General features: G+C 41.0%; 1 protein-coding gene across 2 annotated transcripts in view; it reads right to left on the bottom strand.

Annotated features, from left to right (window-relative positions):
• The window catches only part of unc5db (unc-5 netrin receptor Db), a 278,526-nt gene that overhangs the window by 23,760 nt on the left and 231,199 nt on the right, over nt 1-23,567 (bottom strand). For both annotated transcript variants that reach the window (XM_086030435.1, XM_086030436.1), the window contains exons 12-13: nt 14,750-14,921; nt 3,932-4,159 (exon numbers count right to left, since the gene is read on the bottom strand). In XM_086030435.1, coding sequence (XP_085886561.1) covers nt 3,932-4,159; nt 14,750-14,921 — 400 coding nt within the window. The remainder of the gene's footprint in view (nt 1-3,931; nt 4,160-14,749; nt 14,922-23,567) is intronic.

Here is a 23,567-nt window from a genome sequence, read left to right on the forward strand (position 1 = left end):
CCCAAAGACAGCTGGGATAGGCTCCAGCACGCCCCGCGACCCTTGTGAGGAGAAGCGGTACAGATAATGGATGGATGGATGGATGGATTCCTACTCTTGTCCATCCTGAAGTTTTCCGAAGCTGAGCCGTGATTGGTAGTTACCTGAGCAGTTGTGATGTCATTTTCAGTCGACAGAAGTGACAAAATGGCTGCCCCCTGAGATGGCTAAAAAGGGGTGGATTTTGCTGCTTATCACATATTCCACAAACAAAATATTAATCAGAATGCCGTGTTTGAACTAGTGGTCTTGCTGGGAACATATTCTTGTAAAAAATTTTTTGTTGATTACCCCTTTAAGTGATTAAAAAGAGGATCTCATTATTCAGTATAGTATAATTTCTTCTTTGAGCCCTGTGCAATTAGAATCACAAAATGTAAGTATTATTGTTTTGCAAATTTTTTTTCAAAAACTAAATTACGCTCTGAATTGGCAACCCCCCAACCCCCACCCAAGATATGAATTTGCTTCAACAAACATGAATCAAACGGCCCTTTGCCTTGTAAGCAGGTGCCAGCTTCATTATGCATAAAATAGCATTAAGCATTTTTTCTGACATTGGATGAGCTGATAGATATTGACCAGCGACCCACTTTCGTCCAGTAAAACCCTGACAGTTATATAAGAGCATTGTTTTATTGTTTGCTTGCTTTTAATTGTCAAGCATGGAACCAGAGATATTTCTGACAGAATAAAGCATATTGCAAATTACATTTAGTTACATCTACCTATCGATCCATCTATCCATCTATCTATCCATCCATCTGTGGATATACTGTGTGTATATATGTGTGTGTGTGTGTGTGTGTGTGTGTGTGTATGGACAAGAAGGTTGGCAAACTGCTGTATGGTATTTTTTGTAATACTGTAGTATCTGAATAGTGTAGCCTTGAAAATCAAATTAAGGCGGAATCGCGTTTTTGTCTTTTTTTCTCAAAGAGACTGCGGTCCAAAAAGACATTTCCTCACAATGCAAAGTATCAGGCTTTATTTGTCACAACTTCAGAAAAACATTCCCCTTGCAGGTGTTTGTATTAAATCAGGCTTTGTGCAGAATCAGAAAGCAGTGTGTGATTACTAAAGCTTGGGAACACACGACAGAGATGTGGTGTTAGGCAGACAAGAACCCAAGGGATGCACACACGTCTGGCATCTGCTTGGAAGGCATAAACCAAATTCAGAAAGCCAGCTGCTACTGATGGCTGTGACATGACAGAATGGTGGTCGCAGGGAAGAATGAGTCTCAGGGCTGAGCACTCCTGTTTAGTTAAGTCTCTCAAGGGACCTTGAGAAACCTGATTTCCCAGATGTTCACTTATGGGACCTCAATGCTTAAAACGCCTCTAATATGGGTTGCAGAAAGACAAATCAAGTCAAACATGATAAAGTAACGATCGATTAACATTTGACTGGTACTGATTATAATACAGAGGTTTTTCTCTCGGTGTCAAATCTGTTTAGCTGTAACAAAATAATTAACAATAATGTATTTATTTTGCCACTGATATATTTCCACTCACCAGGAAATCTACCAAACATCCATCCATCCATTATCCAATCCACATATCCTCACGAGGGTCACGGGTGTGCTGGAGCCTATCCCGGCTGTCATCGGGCAGTAGGCGGGGTACACCCTGAACTGGTTGCCAATCAATCGCAGGGCACAGAGACAAATAAACATTTGCACTCACAATCACACAATTTAGACTAGATCCAATTAACCTATACCGTGTATATTTTTGGAATGTGGGAGGAAACCGGAGTACCCGGAGAAACCCCACGCAGGCACAGGGAGAACACCCACGACCTCTGAACTGTGAGGCGGACGTGCTAACCAGTCGTCCACCGTGCCGCCCATCTACAAAACAGTTACTGACTATTAAACACTGTCCAAGTTCGGCATGCAATCCACAACAGCAAAACAATCCCTGATTGACAGAAGAATGGATGCTCTACATTAGGTGTGTAAGAAAAACCAGTTCGGAAATTTGGTTTTGATTTATAAGATGTGAGTGCATCGATTGCAATTGAATCAGTCCACTTTAAAATGTACTGTACTGAGATGTCTATCGAATCATTTTTCATTGGAGAAATGCTCACGGCCGTGTGTATACATATGCGTGTGTGTGTGTGTATATATATATATATATATATATATATATATATATATATTAGGGGTGTAACGGTACACATGGGTGTATAAATACGTTTTGGTATGGCATGTTCGGTTCGGACCACTTATTAGCGCGAGTTCACGCACGGGTGCTATTGACTGTTGCACGCGGGAGAGGAGGGCGGCGGCACTAAAAGGAGCCAGGACGCAAGAAGCAGTGATAAATCATAAATGCATGGATAAATGGCATTATAATGGCATACGCAAACAAGCCAGAGCTCGGAGGTCCCCCGTACACTGCTCTCTCCTGTTTGGGAACATTCTGGCTGTCCCGTTAAAATCGCGGATGGGGAAAGGTGCGTGTATAAGTCCCAAAGCTGTGTGCCGACATTGCTACATGAGCTCGGCGACTATGCTGTAGCTAGCACGTCTAACTTAAGAGCACTTAAAATGACATCATCCGGCTTTTAATGTTTTCTAGAAGAGGAAGCAAGCAGTATTTTTAGCCCAAAACAGCTCTGTTCTTCGTTCTCCGCTGCTTCTCTCGCTAGCCATACGATGCATTCATGAACCTCGGAAACATCACAACTCAGCAAAACACAAATCCGATCCTAACACAGATAAACCAAATCGTTACAATATGCTGTTGAACATTCAAAGATTTCAATGACTAAAAAGTGTAAATAATTTCATAAAGACTTTAAAGTTACTGCATTTCATTATAAAAAGAGTTTTAATACAGTTAGCAATAATTGTAACTGTTATTGTATGTATTTTGTTTCATCACAAAAAGTGTATATGTACTGTAATGACAACTTATCTTTAACTTGAATACTTAGATGTGCTGCTGAGTGTTTAAAGATTTCAGTGTCTTAATAATTTACAAAATTAAGAGCTCTTTATTGTTAGTGTATTTTTTATTCTAGTGTAATTTCTTAGAATGTCACCCGAATGGTTAGCTTTTATTTTATTTTCAAAAAAAAAAGTACCATTTACTTGTCATCTTTTCAAAATAAACATTTAAAAAAAACAATGTGAGTGAATGTGAATCCTTGATGTGAGGAGGAAGTCGTTTAAGACAGAATTGCCCCTTCATATAGCAAATCAAGGGAATTTCTCCTCTCCATTATTGGATTACGAAAATATACGTCCTAATAACAGAAGTTTGAGTTGTTGCCGGGGCGGCACGGTGGTTGACTGGTTAGCACGTCTGCCTCACAGTACAGATGTCGTGGGTTCGATCCCGGCTCCGGCCTCCCTGTGTGGAGTTTGCATGTTCTCCCCGTGCCTGCGTGGGTTTTCTCCGGGAACTCCGGTTTCCTCCCACATGCCAAAAACATGCATGGTAAGTTGATTGGACACTCTAAATTGCCCCTACGTGTGATTGTGAGTGCAGATGTTTGTTTGTCTCTGTGTGCCCTGTGATTGGCTGGCAACCAATTCAGGGTGTCCCCCGCCTACTGCCCGAAGACAGCTGGGATAGGCTCCAGCACGCCCGCAACCCTTGTGAGGACAAGCGGTATAGATAATGGATGGATGCATGGATGTTGCCTATAAAGAAGGCTGCTGCCTTCAAAATTCAAATCCCATCGTTCAATTGCCTCAATATAAAGAAATGTGAATGTTAGAACTAGTTCTCATGAATACCATAGTATGAAAAGTGACTACTTGTAAACAGCGCCACCCAGTGAGAGGGCTCTGAACGTCATCTTTCCCAGCAATTTTCGACCAGTTCTTTGTTTGATGGATGTGTGCATCAAAATCTTTTGTTTTCCCCACCTGAAAGGCATGTGGCGTATCATCCACACAGTACACCCGCAGGCTGTAGTTCATGGACGTGCCCTCCATGTTCCCGAACACAGCCAGCTTCAGCCTCTTGATGGCAGCCTGTGTTAGGGGCTCGCCCACCAGGGCGTATGAACCTGGCTGGTTGAGCAGCAGGTGGCAGCTTGTGGAGTCCATTAGGCAGTAACAAGAAGTGGACTCATCCTCCACCAACATTACCTCCTAGAACACGAGAGGAGAACATTGTAGGTTTTAACCTCTTGTAAAGGCCCCCAGTGATAGTAGCCTTCCTTTCATTATCATATTTTGTGACTTAATGACTCTTGTCCACACTAGAATTTGTCTGTAATCCTTAAATAATACTTTTACATCAAAGTCACTGTTCGGGTTTACATACACTATTTGCTATTTATCCTTATATATGTTGCTTCAGTTTATTTTAAATGTAGCTTTCTAGGTTCTATAATAATAGCGCACAGTTAAATAATCGCAATGAAAGTAGTTAGGACATTTCCAATAGTTAGTAGACAATTTAGGGTTTTTGCTCCCGTGCTGCAATTAAATTAAGCCCCGATGGAAAACAGAAATCACCAGATGAATGACTCAAATCATTCTAAAATAGACATATGGATCCATGTTACAGGTTTCGGAGATAAAGAAAACACCGAAAAACAAAAGACATCAAATATGAAGAAAAAAGTACATTTTATCCTCCACAATACTGAGGCTTGCTTTGCTAATTTAACACAATTAAATTGCTATTTTGTTCAATTCGAAGAAGCACATACCACATAAAATATTCATGCCAAAATCTACATTGAAGCAATGAATGCATTGTGGAATGAACTATTTTTCACCGCTGTAGAAAAGCATAACGGAGGTTTAAATCATGCAATGAAAAATCTACACAGTTGGTGACCAATGTCTGGGGGGGAAAAAATCACTCCCTACTATAGTAAAGATGTTGGTACAAAGCACAACAGAAAATAGTCATGAGCAACACAGTGTTTTATTTATGAGACAACAGCATTCTAAGCACTTCATTACTTCCAACTGGAGAGAAGAAATTGTTTATACCGAGCTTTCCTCCACGTTTCCGTTTCAACATTACAATACACCCAGCATTTGTTTTCATGTGCAGGAAGCAAAGAAATATCAAAACATTGTAAGGTGTCACTAGGTACCAAATATCCTGAATAAAAATAGATTAGAAATGATAGTGGAAATTAGTCACTCCGCAATTACAAGGAAATCACAGGAAAATAAATGATTGCTTGAACAAAACATCGAGGCTCGAAATAACCTTTTTTCTTTGAGGAGCAAATTAGCTGATCGATTTTTTTCAGGTTAATCCCAGAGACATGAAAAAACGTTTTTTTTGGTTTTTTTAACAAAACAATAGAAATATGACAAAATAATGGCGAGGTTGAATGTAAGGCAATGTATTGTAAATGTATTTCAATATTCGAGCATCCTACAGACAATTCTCTAGAATAATCGGGCATTTGGATGAACGATGTTTTTACTTGATATATTTAACTCAAAAACGAATTTGTTTCCTTTATATAATCAACAGTTTTTAAGTTTTAAATTCACATTGTGCATGGCAGGAAACTGTATTTTGTCTAAAAAGATTTTCAGTGGGGCAATTTTGAACAAATATAAACTTAGCATTTCTTATATCAAAAACATCAGGCATGAAAAAGACTGATGGTACATGGGCTGTCACTTGTATAGCGCTCATTTTCGCGCTCACCTTCTGATGACGCAGCATCAGGAGCAACTAGGGCTTCAGTATCTTGCTCAAGGATACTCCCACACGGTCCCAATGGCCATGGATTTGGGTTTTGGGATTTCTATCACTGAGCAAAAAAAAAGCCTTTGTGTAACTTCACTTGAGCAGCGTGCATTTTAGCATGCAACACAGTAGTTTCATGGCTGTGCGTCTATGAATTTAGAAGACCAGCTAACTAGGAATTAGACAAATACTTTTTATACTAGTACAAATTTTGCAAGTGGTCAAAGTAAAATGACACCCTCAAGAGGACACAGTTGAAATGGTGTTTATTTTATCATGAATTTCAGTTCAGGTGTTTACATGATTCACTTGTTAGATAATCCTCAAGAAGGATTTGAAGGATTTTATCTAGCTCATTTTCTCAAATTCTCACTTTTAGTTGGCGAGAAACAATTTTCACATACAGTACATAATTGGAACTGATGACAAAAACAGTTTAAGTGGTCTAAATGCCATAACTCACCTTTTTCTAAATTAAACTTACGTACGGCGGTCAAACATTTCCAAATGTTTGCAAAGGTAGAGAAAAGCGCCTTCACGTCAGGACTCGTTCAAGGTCGCAGATGTTCGCTAAACGTTCTCCAGGCGTTCGGCAGACCTTTGCCTGTACTTTTCATGCCGCAATTTTGGAGAATGTTCAAAATTCCCTAGCGACCAGAAAAATCACAAAAACTGTTGACGGACGTCTGGTGAACGTTTTGCGAACATTTGCGACATAGAACGAACCTTGACGAACTCTGACATGAATGCAACATTCGCTGCCTTCGAAAACACTTGCAATTGTTTGCCGCTCAGTGGGATAGGGTCTTAACAGGTTAGTGTTCAGTGATTTCAGTGACACTGCAGCTCTGCATTTGCCATTTGCATTTCAACGTGTGGTAATGTGACGCGCTAAATGTGGACTTTGAACGGCCTTGGGTAAGCCTTGAAACATATTGCGCATTTCAAGCCTAGCTACGCATCTTATTCTGAAAAATCTAACCACCAAATGTTTTATAAGACCCAGTGTGGGCCTATACAATCCATGAAATGTGTGATTATATAACTTAATAGGTGCAGTGAGAACAAATAAAGTGCTCTAGACTGATGCCTGAGGAGCATTATTTTTTCTCTCGTAAAAATGATGAGAAGCATCAAGCCATCCACAGTCTTACTAGCAGCCACTATGAAGGACAACAAACCTCTTCTACTCACTTGATGCTGGTCACTGACCTGGGCTCCATAGTCGTGCTTTTTGTGAGGTACTATCTTATTATGTGCTTGATATCATTAAATTTTATCATAGACAAAACTACACAGAGTTGTATTGATGATAACGCATCAAACTGTACCTAAAAATCTGCGTACCTCTGCAAGACACATTTGGTCACTAAGCTTCAGACTAAACATCAAATCTTCTGTCTAACAGTATTGACTTTATATTTGACTTTAATCCATTTTGAAGCATTTGAAGCAACTATAGTGATGGTAGTAATTCAATCACAGTTCAGATTATGACGTGACATCATCTTTAGTGACGTCTCCATGAAATGAGATCCAAAAGCCTCACCTCATCATTTCCCCCCAAATACTGTATTTCTACCTCCTACCACTCCACTCTAGAAATGCCCTGACAGGGTGGACATGTGGACCACATTTACTTCCGTAAACACTACGTCGTGAGTGAAGTCGTCTCAGTCGCATTTATAATGTAATATGAACTCTTACACAATAAATCAGATTTTTTCAAAAAAGACGGCAGCTAACAGTCCTGCATATAGATGAAAGTGACTTTCTACAGCCCTGATTTGCAGACGCTGTGCGCAGAGGTTCAGGAGCACAAGGTCAAGTAAATATTCAGGCAGTTGTTTTGCAAATATTTAATTTCATTGTTCAGTGAAATAGTGCTTTTTCCACTGTATTTTTAAATTCAGGCATTTTGTTTGCTAGATGGATCATTTAAGTTCAGCTTTTTAATTCATTTGAAAAAGATCGTCAAATGCGATTTTTATTTAAGAGTTCAAAATGTGTTCATTTAATAGATACAATTTAATTTATATATATATATATATATATATATATATATATAAATATAAATGAATTAGGAATGTCAAAATTAAAGCCTTAACTATGGAGATTAAATGTTACAACGAATTAAGAAAAAATTAACCCAGTCAACTCAGTTTTATTTTATTTACTTCCTGTGGCAGCATCTTATTCACTTTGTAGCCAAACTTAGAGGAGAGTCACTGTCACAAAGACGGACTTTTACGTAGCTTTACTTTAAAAAGTTGCTCGACGGCTCAAAATGATTTGCGCACTTTGCAAAGCCAAATTAAAATACCATGTTGTACGTCTTTGGTATATCGTTCAACAGTTGTATTTTAGAGAAAAGAATCATATTCAGTGGTTGACTGGTTAGCACGTCCACCTCACAGCTCAGAGGTCGTGGGTTCGATCCCGGCTCGTAGGCCAATAGCAGTACACCCAATGCCTGTCCACCGCCTTAAGATGCCAGAGAAATGTTGCATCTAAGCATTGACAAACTCAGCCTCCTTTCTCTCTGTGTACATTATGTGATTATTGTGTGTGGGCACAGCCAGTTAAAGCCGGACAGGAGCCGCACCTCATCCAGCTAATCAGCAGCTACTCATTTTAAGCAAGTCCACCACAATGCCAGATCTTGAACGCTTTGTCATGACACATCAGTGTGTAGGTCTCACTCCCGCTGCATTTGTGGTAACTTCAAGAATTTTGTGCTTGAAGTGACCATAATATAGTTATCAATTTGAAAATATCGTCTTTTCACCACTGTGTTTTCTTACCCTTCCTCTGCCAATGCATCTTTTTTGTTTTTTGTTTTTTTGCTTTTTGATGACATGGATGAGCTATCCAGATTGTAGTCTCGCTGGATAAAAATCATATTTATATTCCTATATTTATATTCAGCAGAAAAACCTCAAGTGGTCTACAGTATGTACATAGCCATAGTTGCACCCAGTCAGTGATGAAGTTCAAGTTTAGAAATGCTTTTCATTATCTGTGCTACTTTGTATCCTATTTTCATCTTGCTTCCTTCAAATCATCTCAAATCCTGTTTCCTGTCTGCCTGCAGCCTGCACCCAGATCCAAACAACCCTCCCAATCAGGAGCATTTTATTCCAGTCTTAAATACTCTTAAAGGGGCCATATTATGCTATGTTTAAGCTTCCCACAATCGACTATAGGCATATATATGATTATATATTACTTTCGGCACAATGGCAATCTAATTTCTTATGAAATATGACTTATTTTAGTGGCTATTTTTATAACCCAGAAGTCAGACATCTGGTTCACTAAAACCCCGCCTCTTAAAGCGGGCCGCCGCATGCACAGCCCATGATGTCAGACATTAGTTGTTTATCTCACCTTTTTTTATAAATCACAAACACGGCTACTGGGGGCAGTAGCCGACACCAAAACAGAGCAACAACAGCCTGAAGCAAAGCGTATACACGGACAAACTACTCTCAGTAGCATAATGTACGCACTCCTAACTGCTCTTGCGATCCCTCCTCCCGTCCCGAAATGCATTCAACGCACTCGGAAATAGCATTACTCAGCAAAAACAACAAGACGTGTTGCCAACACAACAAAACACATATGCTAAACTTCTCTCAGCGAAACATGAATTTTCACCACTTGCACATTTTCTGAACTAAACATCACAAAAAAATGAACGGTTGTTGTTGCTAGGCAGGCGAGATTCACTGGTCCCCAACTCCGGTGCCTCGGAGAGAGTGGGAGTGCGTTTAGTCTTCAGAGGCGGTCTTGGGGTTGTTCCTCACTTTGTGATGTAGAAAAGTGAGGACCCAGTTGTTTTCTTCGATTGGAAGGGGCTGGTGCTGAGAGTAAGGGAAAGAGCAGGAATGCTCTGAGATAGGTGAATCGAGGAAAATACCACTTTGGGGGTGTTCTTGGTGAGGAATTAGCATTTTAACATAGCTAAAAGCTAAACAAAAAAACAAACCAAAAAAAGTTGATTTAGCATGATTTGGACAGTTTAACAAAAAGAACCCTGCACCATAACCTGCTGTTATACTTGCACCTAGATCCTATTCATGATCAAAACAGTTGTACACAATTATTGTGACTTGAGCCTTTGTTACTTGTTTACATATTATTTCATTCACAGTTGTGGGTAGCTGAAGTAAAAATAACTCCAAGAGACCGACTGGAAGTCACATGAAAAGGGTCTATTGCATTATCACAAGCTGACTAGTCAATATCACTGTACGCTGTCATATCAAAATCAATTGAACATTTTTTGCAAAATCCTGCTCACTAGATCTTACTATTGTACGTCAAACGGGCTGCTGTGAAAAGGGTGATCACAATATCAAGGCTAGAGGTGGACGAAGACTTAAAGCGGAAGTCAACCCGAACATCTTTTTTGCAAGAATATGTTCCCAGCAGGCCTACTAGTTGAAACACGGCATTCTGATAAATATTACGTTTGTGGAATGAGTGTTAATCCACTTGTTTTTAGTCATCGCTGGTTGCGGCCATTTTGTCTTCTGTCGACTGAAAATGACATCACAACTGCTCACAATGTCCAATCACGGCTCAGATTCAGAAAACAGCCGTGATTGGTCGTTGTGCGCAGTTATGATGTCATTTTTAGTCGACAGAAGACAAAATGGCCGCCCCCAGAGATGGAGAAAAACAAGTACATGTTGCTGTGTAATTTATATTCCACAAACGCAAAAATTAATCAGAATGCCGTGTTTCAACTAGTGGGCCTGCTGGGAGCATCCATCCATCCATCCATTATCTGTACCGCTTCTCCTCACAAGGGTCGCGGGGCGTGCTGGAGCCTATCCCAGCTGTCTTTGGGCAGTAGGCGGGGGACACTCTGAACTGGTTGCCAGCCAATCGCAGGGCACACAGAGACAAACATCCGCACTCACAATCACACCTAGGGGCAATTTAGCGTATCCAATCAACTTACCATGCATGTTTTTGGAATGTGGGAGGAAACCGGAGTGCCCGGAGAAAACCCACGCAGGCACGGGGAGAACATGCAAACTCCACACAGGGAGGCCGGAGCCGGGGTCGAACCCGCGACCTCTGAACTGTGAGGCGGACGTGCTAACCAGTCGACCACCGTTGCTGGGAGCATATTCTTGAAAAAAAAAAAATCTTTGGGTTGACTTCCGCTTTAAGCACTAGGTTGATGCATGAAAGTGATGCAGCAGTTCATAACGCTCTACAAATCCACCTGACATTTTTACCTGAACGCCTAAAAAGGTGCACCCAAAGTAAATTTGAAGCTGTGCTTGAACCATTTGGAGTATCAGCATAGTTTTGGTCTCTTTTTGAAGATAACACTTTGAATTCTTCTCCTCAGAATCTGCTAAGTGCTACTGGCACTGAATTGAAGTTTGAATACACAAAACAAGACGGATTTTATGTCCGCCTAGGTTTTTTTTGCCAAATATATGCCTGGAAAATTAATGTAGCAGAATAATATAATAGAATAATACAACAGGATTACAGCTCAAAGGATTCCCCAATTCCATTTCAAATTTGACATAATACGACAGAAAATGAGGATTTTCCACAAGTTTTACTAAGGGGATGTCCAGGCGAACCAAAAGTATGCCATGTCACATACGTAGGGGAAAAGGCTGCTATTCTGGAATGCTTCAACACGGTTAGCAAGTTTGGTTGTGATGGGCACAAATGATGGATCATCGATATGGAGGGGTGGTACTATTTATGTACAAATTGTTCATTGGCTGTTGTTGAACTTGTGACCCAGTAAGCATTAGTTTATTGGATAAAGTGAAATCAATCGAACACCAGGAAGCAGACCTCTCCATTTTGATACCTTTTATGCTTTAGTCTGATTGTCTTGGACATTTATGAGGCTGAAATGGTGAGTTCCGTATTTTTTGTGTGTTTGCAAGTGTTTGACTTAAATGCTCGCTGAGCCTGCAGATATGATTGTATCTTATAATGTTTGGCATCATTCGAATCTCCAGAAACTCCATTTTCTAACCATATATAACATGCCCGGGTATGTTTTGAAGTTGTTTTATATATATATCAAATATATAATGAACGTCCCGCCAGCGGGACGCTGGAATCGTAACGGAATCCATAAAGCATCCATTTCTGTGTTCAGAAAATAATATTTGTACCGAGAACAGACAATGGGGAGAGCAGCGTTCTTCTAAATAACAAGCTCTTTTAAGTGCTGACAACCACCACAACAGCCAGGGGCAAACTTGCGGTATTCATTATTCTGGCCTGTGTATGGCTTGCTAACACTTTTTGTCCCATTTACATTTACATTACAGTCTGACTGAATATTTCTCCTCATTATTTTCACTCCATTCTATAGTTGTCGTCATCCTGATGGTTACAGCTGAAAACAAAATAATTCAAAGTGACGCAGAGAGTTTGCCTGCTCTGGCTTTGTGGAGCTAAACACTACAAGATTTAACTGAGAATAATACAAAACACAGCCTCGATGGAGAGGGCAAAACATTCTGACATCGTAGGGACAAAACACCAACAGGTATGCAATATGAACCGAAGGCATACAAAGTTATTTTTTTTAAAACATTGGAACAATACTGAGAAGAAAAGTAAAATATCAGATGAGTTGCAGAGATTGCTAGTGCCCTGCGTTGATATATTGCAGGAAAACAGAGAATCGCTGGCAGCACATAAACAACCCCATGCTTTTCCAACTGATTTGCTAACGTCTAAATTCATTGTGCAGTCTCTTGCTTGATCCAAAAATCAATATTTTCCTTGTCTAACAGCACCTTATGCCCGCTATTGTAATTCCCTTACCGTTCCCCCCACTGACTGACAGGAGCCATGCCTCTTCCGGCCTATTACTAGCTATAATTGTTTCTTTATATCACTCCTGCTACGACATTACCTTTATGTGGCCTGATGTCACCCTGTGGACACAGGGAACATAAGGCAGGATCAATCCACTCTCACACAAAGCTTCGTCTTTTATAGCTTGCACATAATTCAACAGTCACATGACCAGCCGGAGCTTTTATTGCATACAGCTCATTGTTCAGATTCCAAAAGGTGTTGAAGCCTATGCCAGCTGATTGGGGGAGAGAGGCAGGTTACACAATGGACTGGTTGCCAGTCAATCGCAGGGCACATTTACACAAATACACCACTCATACTCACATGCACACCTATGGACAATTGATTATCTTCTATGAACGTAACATGCGTGCTTTTCAATGTTGGCGCAAGCACGCGGAGAACATGACACTCTGCATGGAAAGGCAGGAGCTTCGATTCAAACCCTCACCGTCAGAATTGTGAGGCGGACAGTGTGACACCTATAATTAGTAATGTAAATTACATGACTGAAGTAAAATTCATTCAGTCTTCTCTTTACAATTGTGTGACAGTTTTACTTAACATCATCAGTCAGGTTAACAGGTTGATTCTGCAAGAGATTAAGTAGACTGTTTTGCGTGGAAATAAACTTTGAAAAACGGATATGTGTGGAAACAAAAATTGAAATACGGATAAAATGAATTGATCAGTGTCCTGAAAGGATTGTTTACAACTTTAGACAATTCACTGTTCTTGTGGACTGAGTGTAGAACAAGTGAGAGCTGAGAATTAATTTCTATACATTTTTGTTACTTCTGGAAAGACAGGTAAAAGTCTGGACAGAAACACACAAGGGCCAGGCCGACACACAGACAGACGGCCTTTATTAACACTGGGGGGGTTATGGTTTTCAAAATTGTGCGGTATGAAGATCAATATTTTCACCCCCGCTGGTCAATAGCTCAGCTATTGTACTTCCATAACTCTGGGGATGTTGCCTCTGACTCCCCATTTAAAGACATCCATGGCCCAAAGAACTGCTGGCTTCTCAGGTCTGACCTGAGTTGAAGGTGATAAAAAATACGTAGGCTTTGTACGATGAGCAACACCTTTGGCACAATTTTCAAATACACTACTTGAGAGGAGATTGTGTGGGTCTTGGCTGTATACTTTCGAAAACTTTTAAAATATGCCTACAGCTGCTGAAGTTATTTACCATAGTTGCATGGGCCGCAAAAACAGATGGACTTCATTGTAAGAAATAAACCCAAACAGATATCATTATGTTTGAGAGGTGTGAAAACATCAACAGCTGTTGCTTTATTTGTTTTTATGTCTTTTCAGGAGAAAATCTTGGTTCTTAGAAAAGTTGCACAGTGATGTGGCTATGTAGGGACATGGAGATGCAGTAAATTAACAGTGAAATCCATTCATCAGTAACTTGTGCATTAACCTTAACTGCAAGTGTCGTGGATGGAACACAATAGAATAAGGGGAACTTTAGACACAGGCAATAAAGAGATCTTTGGGGGAAAAAAAAGTATGTTAGACTCTGCCCACAGAGCTTTTTTTGTTTAGCAATAACAGATCATAATAAAAATACACATTGTAATCAGACTTTGTTGTTTTTGTTTAACTTTATTTTGAATTTATTTAGGTTTTAAAACCTGTTTATTCTGACAACAGGCTTTGTATATGCGAAAAAAAAAAAAAAGGAAAACAGTAAAACCCCTCGACTTATATTGCAGTTAACTTTTTGTGGCCCTGTTATATTGCAATTTTTGTTTTGTTTTTACAGCTGTTACTGTAATTTTTCATACTGTTTGTAACAATATTTTTGTGTTATCAATTGCTCTTGTGGTCTCAATATATTATGTTCTTAAATGTGTTTGTATTGTTTTGTGTATTTAAACAACTTTAAAAAATGTAAGTGCCGTGAATGCTATAAAAACATGACTTGGATGTATTTAAAAAGATTATTTGTATATCACAGATTTCCCTTATTGTGGGGGTGCTTTTGAACGTTACCCCAGTGTTGGGGAAGGGGGAGATTACTGTAGTGGTCCTAGTGATATTCATCTGCAAAATAAATGGAACCACTGTGGAGAAAAGACAATTGAAGTAAAATGTCATTTCTACTTTGACAGGTGTGTGCCTGCAGCTCTTACCTCCCATTTACTACCCTGGGTTCTCCTCTTGAGCTGGATGTTCCAGTTCTCAGAGTCCACCTCGGCACAGTGAGCAATGGTCATGGCCACTGGGCAGGATAGGTCCAGACCGGGAGGGCCATACATCACCTCGGGGCTCAGGAGGATTTCACAGCCTTCCAGTGTATTGACACTAAACACAGTATGACAAAGAGGGTCAGTGTGTGTACCCCTCCCAAAAAAATCATTACCCCACACAGAAATGCACCAAGTAGGTGTTAAATTGGCTAGGTGAGTCTGTAAGTAATTTACATTTGATGTTGCTTATTAGATATGGCTGTAGTTGCATTTTGGATTTTCAGTTTAAGGTACCACACAGCAAACTTGACCAATGCGTCACAGAGCTTTTCCGTCGCCTGAGGCTTCTACATCAGCACCCCCATAAAACTACACAGAGTCACAATATCATCCCTCATCCAGGCCATTGTTCCCTCGCTGAACAATGAAATTGACCATATATCGCTCCTGACATCTATGCAGCATGACATGAAAGACTGCTGTGTTGTCGTTTTTAACGGAAACCTTGCTAACTGACAACATCCTGGACTCTGCTATCGAGCTAGTGCGGCTAACATGCTACTGTACCGACCGAGTCTCTGTGGCCGGAGGGCAGACACACAGAAGGGGACTGTATGCTTGATGCTAGAATACTGCCGTTGTGTCCAAACACTTTCTCCACTCACAGTTTATCATTAAGTGCAGAACGTTCTAACTTCCAAGGGAACTTTATCAATTCTTGTTGAGATACTTGCATACTCTCCACTGCTAATAGCAACAGTAAAAGTGAGTGACTCTATGAACTCTAGGCCATCAGTGAGCAATAGCACACCCAGATGGTTTCATCACAGCTGAGGACTTCAGCCACATAGATCTTCCTTTAAAAACAACACCAACGTGGATTTTCCATACAGAGGAGGAAGCCTTTAAGATCTGCTATACACAAGCTGCATAGGCGTACGAAAATACGCCCAACCCCACAGAACCAGACAGACATTGACGAGTGCAGTAAGGCTGTTTAAGCATATATTGAAACTTGAAATGCATTTATGCCGCCCCTAACTGCCAACCTGAAACCATGGCCGACAGGATATTTTTGTAGGCTCCTGAGGGATGAGACGCAGCTTTAACAGGTTTATTTGTACTCGAATTATTGGTTGTGCCACCCTTGGTAACAAGTGAAATTAAGTGTTTGTGATAACCGCTGATGAGTCTTTCACATCGCTGTGCAGAAAGTTTGGCCCAATGTGCTTCAAAGAACCGTTTTAACCACAAATCTGGATTTTGACTGGGCCACTCCAAAATCTCACTTGTGGCATGTCAGAGGTAGTTTTTAGACATGCGTGTCGTAAAAGACTAATTTGCTGTACTTCACTGAGAAGAAGAGGAAGTAAGTACGGAAGTACGCCACACAAAACAACTGTAATCTGAAATCAACTGTAAATCGCACCCCGGAACTCTCTTTTTCCATGGGGAATTATGCCAACAAGCACCACATAAGATCATTATTTTATTGATTCCGACTGTCTGGCATGCACTACCCACAATGTCATGACTATCACTTCTAACAGCCCATTTTACCACATGTGACACAGCTCCTCCTCCTCGCCAGGGGGGCTTTTTGACTTGGACTCACTGTGTCAGCCAAGCAATTCATCCTCAGACTCATCAATATTTTGCAGATGTAACGCCTCCCCTCCTCCTTGAGATTTTTTTTTATAGATAATGATGACCAGTTGCCTTTCTCAATGCAGCCGCTGGTTGCTATGGAAACCCGGTGGCGCCGTCCCAGCGCAACATGCGTAAGATTAAGTCGAGCCGTCAAATTGACTGGGACGCCGTAAATAAAGGAATAATAAAACACAGAAACATACGCTAACCTACAACAGCTGAGGTAGAAGCACGTATGTAGACTACATCTTGTGCAAGACTATGTGACCTGAAGGAGATCTGTGATTGTAAGGTAGTGGTAGGAAAGCGTGTGGCCAGACAGCATAGGACAGTAGTAAAATAACTCTGGTGAGTGTTGCGTGGCTTTCAGTGAAGCTATAGTGTGATTCCAGAAACCTGGACCATTACAGCGGTGGCCAAAAGTTTTGCGAATGACACAAATAATTTTCAATTTTCACAAAATCTACTGCCTCATTTTTTATAATGGCAATTTGAATGCACTCCAGAATATTATGAAAAGTGATCAGATGAATTGAAATTAATTGCAAAGTCACTATTTGCATTTAAAATGAACTTCATTCCCAACATTTCCAATGCAATTCAGCCCTGACACAGAAGGACCCTCTGACAACATGTCACTGATTCTCTCGTTAACACAGGTGAGAGTGTTGACGAAGACGAGGCTTGAGATCACTTTGTCATGCTATTTGAGTTAGCATAACAGCTTTAAAATGTGAGTGGTGCTTGAAATCATTGTTCTTCCTCTGTTAACCATTTTTTATTTCCCCCCACAATATCTTTATTGCTTTTTCACACATTATATATATATATATATATATATATATATATATATATATATATATATATATATATATATATATATATATATATATATATGACAATAACAACAAATAAAAAAACAGCTAATAGAACAGACAAAACAAAACAAAAACACAAAACAGGCAACTCCACAATATATTACAGCGCAACAGGTCGCTGTGCACACAATTGACCAACACAGTTCAGTAAAGGTTTCCACATTTCCTCAAACTCCTTTGCTCTCCCTCTAATGACATAAGTCTATTTTTCCAATGCAATATTATTTTTCAGCTCTTTTATCCAATGGTTCAATGAAGGTACATCAATTTTTCCCCCAAATAATGCAATCAGCCTCCTGACCTGTAGCAGTCCAAAGTCAATCAAAATAGATTTACTTGCGCAAACCACAAAGTCTTTGGGGTAGATACCCAGCACAAAAAGTGTCGCCAGGTGAGGCATATTGATTCCAACAATTGTATTGACATAACCTGCCCCACTCCTCTCCAATACCTTTGCAATATACAACATTCCCATACACAATGAAAACACAATAGGAACCCCGGAATGTACGTCCTCATCAACCATTTATATTGCAGTAATCTCAATCTCGAGTTACAGAAACAGTTTGTTTCTGGGCTTTAAGGCATGCTCTGTGCCATTCTTCCTCTGTTTAAACAACCTCCTTAAAGTCAGAGTTCCACACCTGTAATCTATCAGTAAATTCACAGGTTATCAAAAGGGTGTAGAGGGGTTCATTGGAGTTCAAGTTCAAGTACATTGGCAGGTTTTTTCTTTAATAAGATGAATGTATCTACTTTTTCTTCTAACAGCCTCTTGACATCAAGTAAGTTGGAAGATGTGCTGAATAGTCTCTTGCTATCTTTGTAGTAGTAGCCAGGGAGGGGAACCGTTCTTTATTCTTTCCCTAGTACTTGAATGGGCTTTCCATGCGGTGGATTGTTTTCTCAGTCAGATACATCTTAATCTGTACATGCGTGGCTGTGCTGCTGGCCCCACCTTGCTCTGCATCATACTCTTGCAGGACTTCCTCATACAACCCCTGAAAGCAGCCGCTCTTGCTACTTGTGCTGGGCTCTGCTTCCATCCGTGGAACCTTACTGGCTGGGTCTGCCGCCTCAGTGGTGGTTGTCTGCAGTGATCTTGACTCCTCATTTTCCTCAAGCTCTTTGGTTAGTGCATTCATTGCTTGAAGTTTTCTGCACTTCTGAAGTATCTGCAGTAACATAGTAAACGAAATACATATGTTGAATAAACAGCCTATTTTCATAGCAAAGTGATGACGTTAACAGAGTCACGGTGGCCACATGCTGCAGAGGCGATCGAGCATAACTTAGCAGTTGTGCCAATTTAGAGTTGTCAGTTAACCTATCCCCAATTATACATCTTTGGAGGTGGGCGGAAGCCGGAATACCCAAAGAAAACCCACGCAGTCATGGAGAGAGCATGCAAAGTCCACACAGAAAGACCCAGAGCCCTGCAACAGAACTCAGGATTCCTTCTTGCTTTGAGGCACAGGTGCTAACTACAGCACCACCATGCACCACCATCTGCACTGCATTTATTACCACACTAGCACAAAATGTTTAACTTTACACTAAACAGCACACAATTAGACATACCTGTCTTTGTAACACGTCTAAGAGGGTGGCAACTGCATACAAGTGCTCCGCCTCAACGGTCTGGAATCTTCTGTCCATAACTGGTAGAAACGTTGCCCTCATTGTTTTCATCCTAGTGTCCTCTGGAGACTCTTTTGGCCAAACATTCGCTTCAGTACCACGACCGAGGGGATTACCTCTGAGGCGGTGAAGCTAATGAAGCTGATCTGCTTTCTGACCTCCTCAAATGGAGCCAGAGTTGTTGACTTTCTCCAGCAGGCCGGTCTATTCGTTTGCAGTCAGGGTCGCTGGAAGCTGGTGGTCAGCTGCATACACGTAGATAGCAGTCTTTTTGCTATAGCAGGCTTGCTCTTATATAGAATGTGCTCTTGCAGCGGGTGGGCACGTCTTGTATTAGTCGTTTGACCGACATTCCCGGGTTGTTCTGGATGGTTTCCGGCTGTGATGTGGCCAATGGGGATTGCTGAAAGTACCCAATGATCTTTCTCCCATTTGACAGTGTACCACCAACATGCCACGGTGACAGCAAGCCTTCATGCACCACAAGTTGGATCAAGTGGGAAAAGCATCCCAGGCTCGACACCCCCAGGTCCCTCATTGCCTTCTTCATATTGCTGGCGTTGTCACGAAGAAAGCCGTGGACCTTTAATAAAATAATAATAATTATTATTGTTATCATTATCATCATCATTATTATTATTTTACACTTTAATATTTTTTGAAACAGATCTCAAATGACTACAGTATTTTTTCCAGTAAAAGGCAAGTGAAATAACAAGAGAAAATCATAGATTCTAAACAAGAGTAGGAAACATTACCTTTGACTTGGGGATGTTCCAGTTAAGCAGCATTTTCTCTATTGCCCCTGCAATTGCTTCACCAGTGTGGGATCCTTTGAACTCTTTTGATTGCAGCACCAACTTTCCAGATTGAACGATTCAGTGTCCACCCAGTGAGCAGTTAAACTAAGTAGCGAAATTGGACGTCACTGCTCCAGATCAGTCGTGAAGCTTATGGCCTGCACAATTTCAGGCTTCCTTGAAACATACTCCGTTACCTCATTTTTGAGTGCAGGGATAGCAGTCTCTGCGATATATTTGCGGCACGGTTACCTTGGGTTTTGGTACTGCGTGAGCCATAAAAAGCTGGTATCCCACGTTACCAACAAAGGAAAGGGGTAGGTTACAGAGCACAATTATTTCCGTAATTTTCTCAGACATCTGTCTTGCTGCTTCACTCTTCTCGTCCCACTGGTCTTTCCTTTGACGTAAACTGAGCAGGGTTTGTTGTTGTTGTCTCTTGTTCATACTCGCTATCGCCGCAGCCACCGCCGCAAACACTGAGTGCTCGTTCACATGTTTCGTTCTCAAATGTTTTATCAGGTTTAACGTATTGAACCTGGACATTTTAATTCCACCTCTTGCAACTTTCGCACCGCAAATCTTGCACAGAGCTGTTGTACTTGCTGGAGTTTCTATGGTGAAGTAGTTCCATATCACCAACAATTTTCCCCTGTACCCCACAATTTTTTTTCCCTCAATATGAAAAAGCAGCCCCGCCATTGGTTAAGAGCGTCCAAAAGCAGCCCCGCCATTGGTTAAGAGCGACTGCTCTGGGCCAATAGCGACAGCTAGCACTGAACAGTCACCACACACCAGTGTCGTGCGGGGGCAAGATACAAGGCGCAGCATTCAATGTGCTTTACTAGTACAGCATCGGGAAATGGCATCTGGACGTTATTTGTAAGTACTCGTAGATACCGATACCAGTGTTTTAGTGTGGTATCGGGATCCCTCCTGATACCAGTATCGATATCGGAACAACACTACTGTAAATAACACACCTCGCGTAATTGCTGTAATCTAGAGGCGTGCCTTGCTGAGATTAAACAATGGATGTATTTCATTATTTTGCTTTTTAACTCAGATAAAACCGAGATGTTGGTACAAAAAATCTCATTGTCATATTTGACTCAGCTCTGCCTTTTCAAATGCATATTAAGAATATTACTAGAATTGCGGTTTTCTTTCACATTATTTTAACGAACATTGTATAGCATCATAATACGTGTTAAATGTTTCCCATCCATTGCAGACTGATCATCCTGGAAGGGGGATTCCCCCATGTGTGGACCCTTCTCAAGGTTTCTCATTTTTCCCCGGATGTTTTTTTTTAGTTTTCCTTGCCCTCCTAGGGGTTAAGATCAGGGGAACATCGTTAATATTTGTCAACCATGCCCTACTCAACAGCTGGATATCACGTTTCAGCATACCGGATGACTTCACCTCGGACCGGGCCCAGCCTTCACTTCACAGCTCTGGGTCGCTCTCAAAGGGGCAACAAAATTCACCATACTACTGCCTACAACACTGCTGCCAGCGGCTTGGTTGAACGAACTCAGCGCCGCCCTGATGGCCGCCCTGATGGCCCCCGGTGCACAGGTCCTGACTGGAAGGCCCAGTTACCGTGGGTGCCCCTTGGCGTGCACACGACACTGAAGGAAGGACTCAACATAAATGAAGCAAAGGCATGGGTTTTAAAATATTTTTGGCGAATTGGCAATCATTTTTGAAAAAAACATTTTATTTCCTATACAAAAAATACTGTCTCTTTGTCTCAGGATAAATTCATTAGTAAACCCAAAGTCAAAGGCTTATTATTTGGGCTAAGCCACTCTACTATCAAGGGGAGATTGCCCGGCACAGCTCAAAGTTAGCCTCAACTGGGGCCGGTGGTGTCAGGAAAAGGAGGGTCCTTAAATAAGGAGGGATCTAGCGCACACAGTTTAAAGGTGAGCATACAGTATTTATAGGGTAGTGTTATATGTAGTGTTGCACTGATACCGATACTGGTATTGGGAGGGGTCCCGATCTGGCATTAAAACGCTGGTATCAGCGTATTTACCGATACTAGTATGGAACTTTGAATGCAACGTCTTGTGTCTTATTCACGGCACTCACTGATTTGTGATCACGTGTTCAGTGCATGCTGAGCCAAGCTATCGCTACAGACCCTTACCTCTGACGTCATTTTACCCACAACGCTTAGTTTTTGCCAGCTTGTTTCAGAGCCGCACACGAAAGGAAAATACGAAGAGAAGCATTATCCACTATTAGCGTTATCGGTCATTGGTCTACTTAGGTCTAGTTTGGTGAAAAAAGTCCCTATAAGGACACCTGTCCGTTACGGCCACACATTGGAGGCAGTTGCTTGGGAGGACTTTGATGCTGTCAAAAGCCTGGAGTCTTACAATTACTTTCGGTATGGATAGGGGAAGCATGTTGGCTGGATCTTCGTCTCGTGACAGCAAAGGTTCCGTATGTTGCTTTTGGTTGACAGTACGTTGATCACTACCTTAAGTGTGTAAAACGGCATTCATGAATTCATTTGTGTCCGTCTTTTTGTGCATCATTGAAGCTATTTTAGCTAGTGTGGAACGGCAATGGGACCAAAAACTTGAATGAGTATGCAAGGTAAGCATGTCTGCTTCAAATTTTACAATCAAAGGTTAATGTTATGACCTGGAAAACAGTACCTAATATAAAGTGATCAGAGCATATCCTTGTGTGTAGTGATTTGATTTGAGAGCCATTGTGCTTGTCGTCTTAACAAACAAATTATGTTTTTCCCCCGGTTTAGAATTACTGTCGGCATCACAAAATAAAATCTCTCGCTGAACGATTAGAGCAACCGTAAACAGCACGGGTGTTCACAATTGTTATAAATACTTAAAGGACTTTGCGACTATTTTGCCCCTGTAACTCACTCACTCGACCGCAACCCTTCAGGCTGCAAACGGTATACAAATGTGACGTCACACGGTGGGGGTCGATAAGAATCACTGAATATAATATTTCAGATGTCCAAATGTTGCAACATGCTTTAGTACAAATGTACATTCATGTGAATATCTAGCCCATGGCTGCATGGTGCATGGGTGCGGACAGCCTGACCGAGAAGCGGGCCTCCGCGGCTGGAGCTTTGAACTTTGCAAAATGTTCTAAGTTCACCACTCTGTGTGTGTATATATGTAACGGAGTGATATATAAACTTTATTAAATTATGCCGGAAGTGACACAGCAGCGCACAGTGTGGCACTTGCATCCCGCCGCAGTCAGCGCTACAAGGAGTGCACAGTGGTGAGTCACATCTCATTGATAAATGCACAATGTATTTTGATTTGGTTCTCTTATACTGCTGTGTGGTGTGCTCAAATAGTTCCATTAATCATTATGAGCCCACAGTGCTTTCTGTATCGTTGTTAAAGTGACGTTTTGTCGAATGAAACGTTTTGTGTGTTAAATTGATTTGAAAATGCTCGGGTGTTGCACGTATGACTATCAGAGACTGAATGCAACTTCACCATTGCCCCCACTATACTGTGTTGCAGGTAATGTGCATCTCTCATCATCAATTTTACTGTATCTTGTTTTTCATGTCGTGTTTTTTTTAATGTATTTCAGCGTAGTTCAGCGCTGCCGCCATTTGAGATTATATTACGTAGTCACGTTCTGCTTTGTGTGGTACGTTCAGGGACACTGGAAATGAGAGCAAATGTGTTCTTTTTCTCTTTTACTAAAAATAATTATATGTATATGTATATATATGTATACACACACGTGTGTGTATTTAGTAATTTAAGTGTTTATAGG

This window comes from Filicampus tigris, chromosome 5 (genome assembly GCF_054856515.1).
Source record: "Filicampus tigris isolate MCC_2025a chromosome 5, RoL_Ftig_1.0, whole genome shotgun sequence".
Classification (NCBI taxonomy): domain Eukaryota; kingdom Metazoa; phylum Chordata; class Actinopteri; order Syngnathiformes; family Syngnathidae; genus Filicampus; species Filicampus tigris.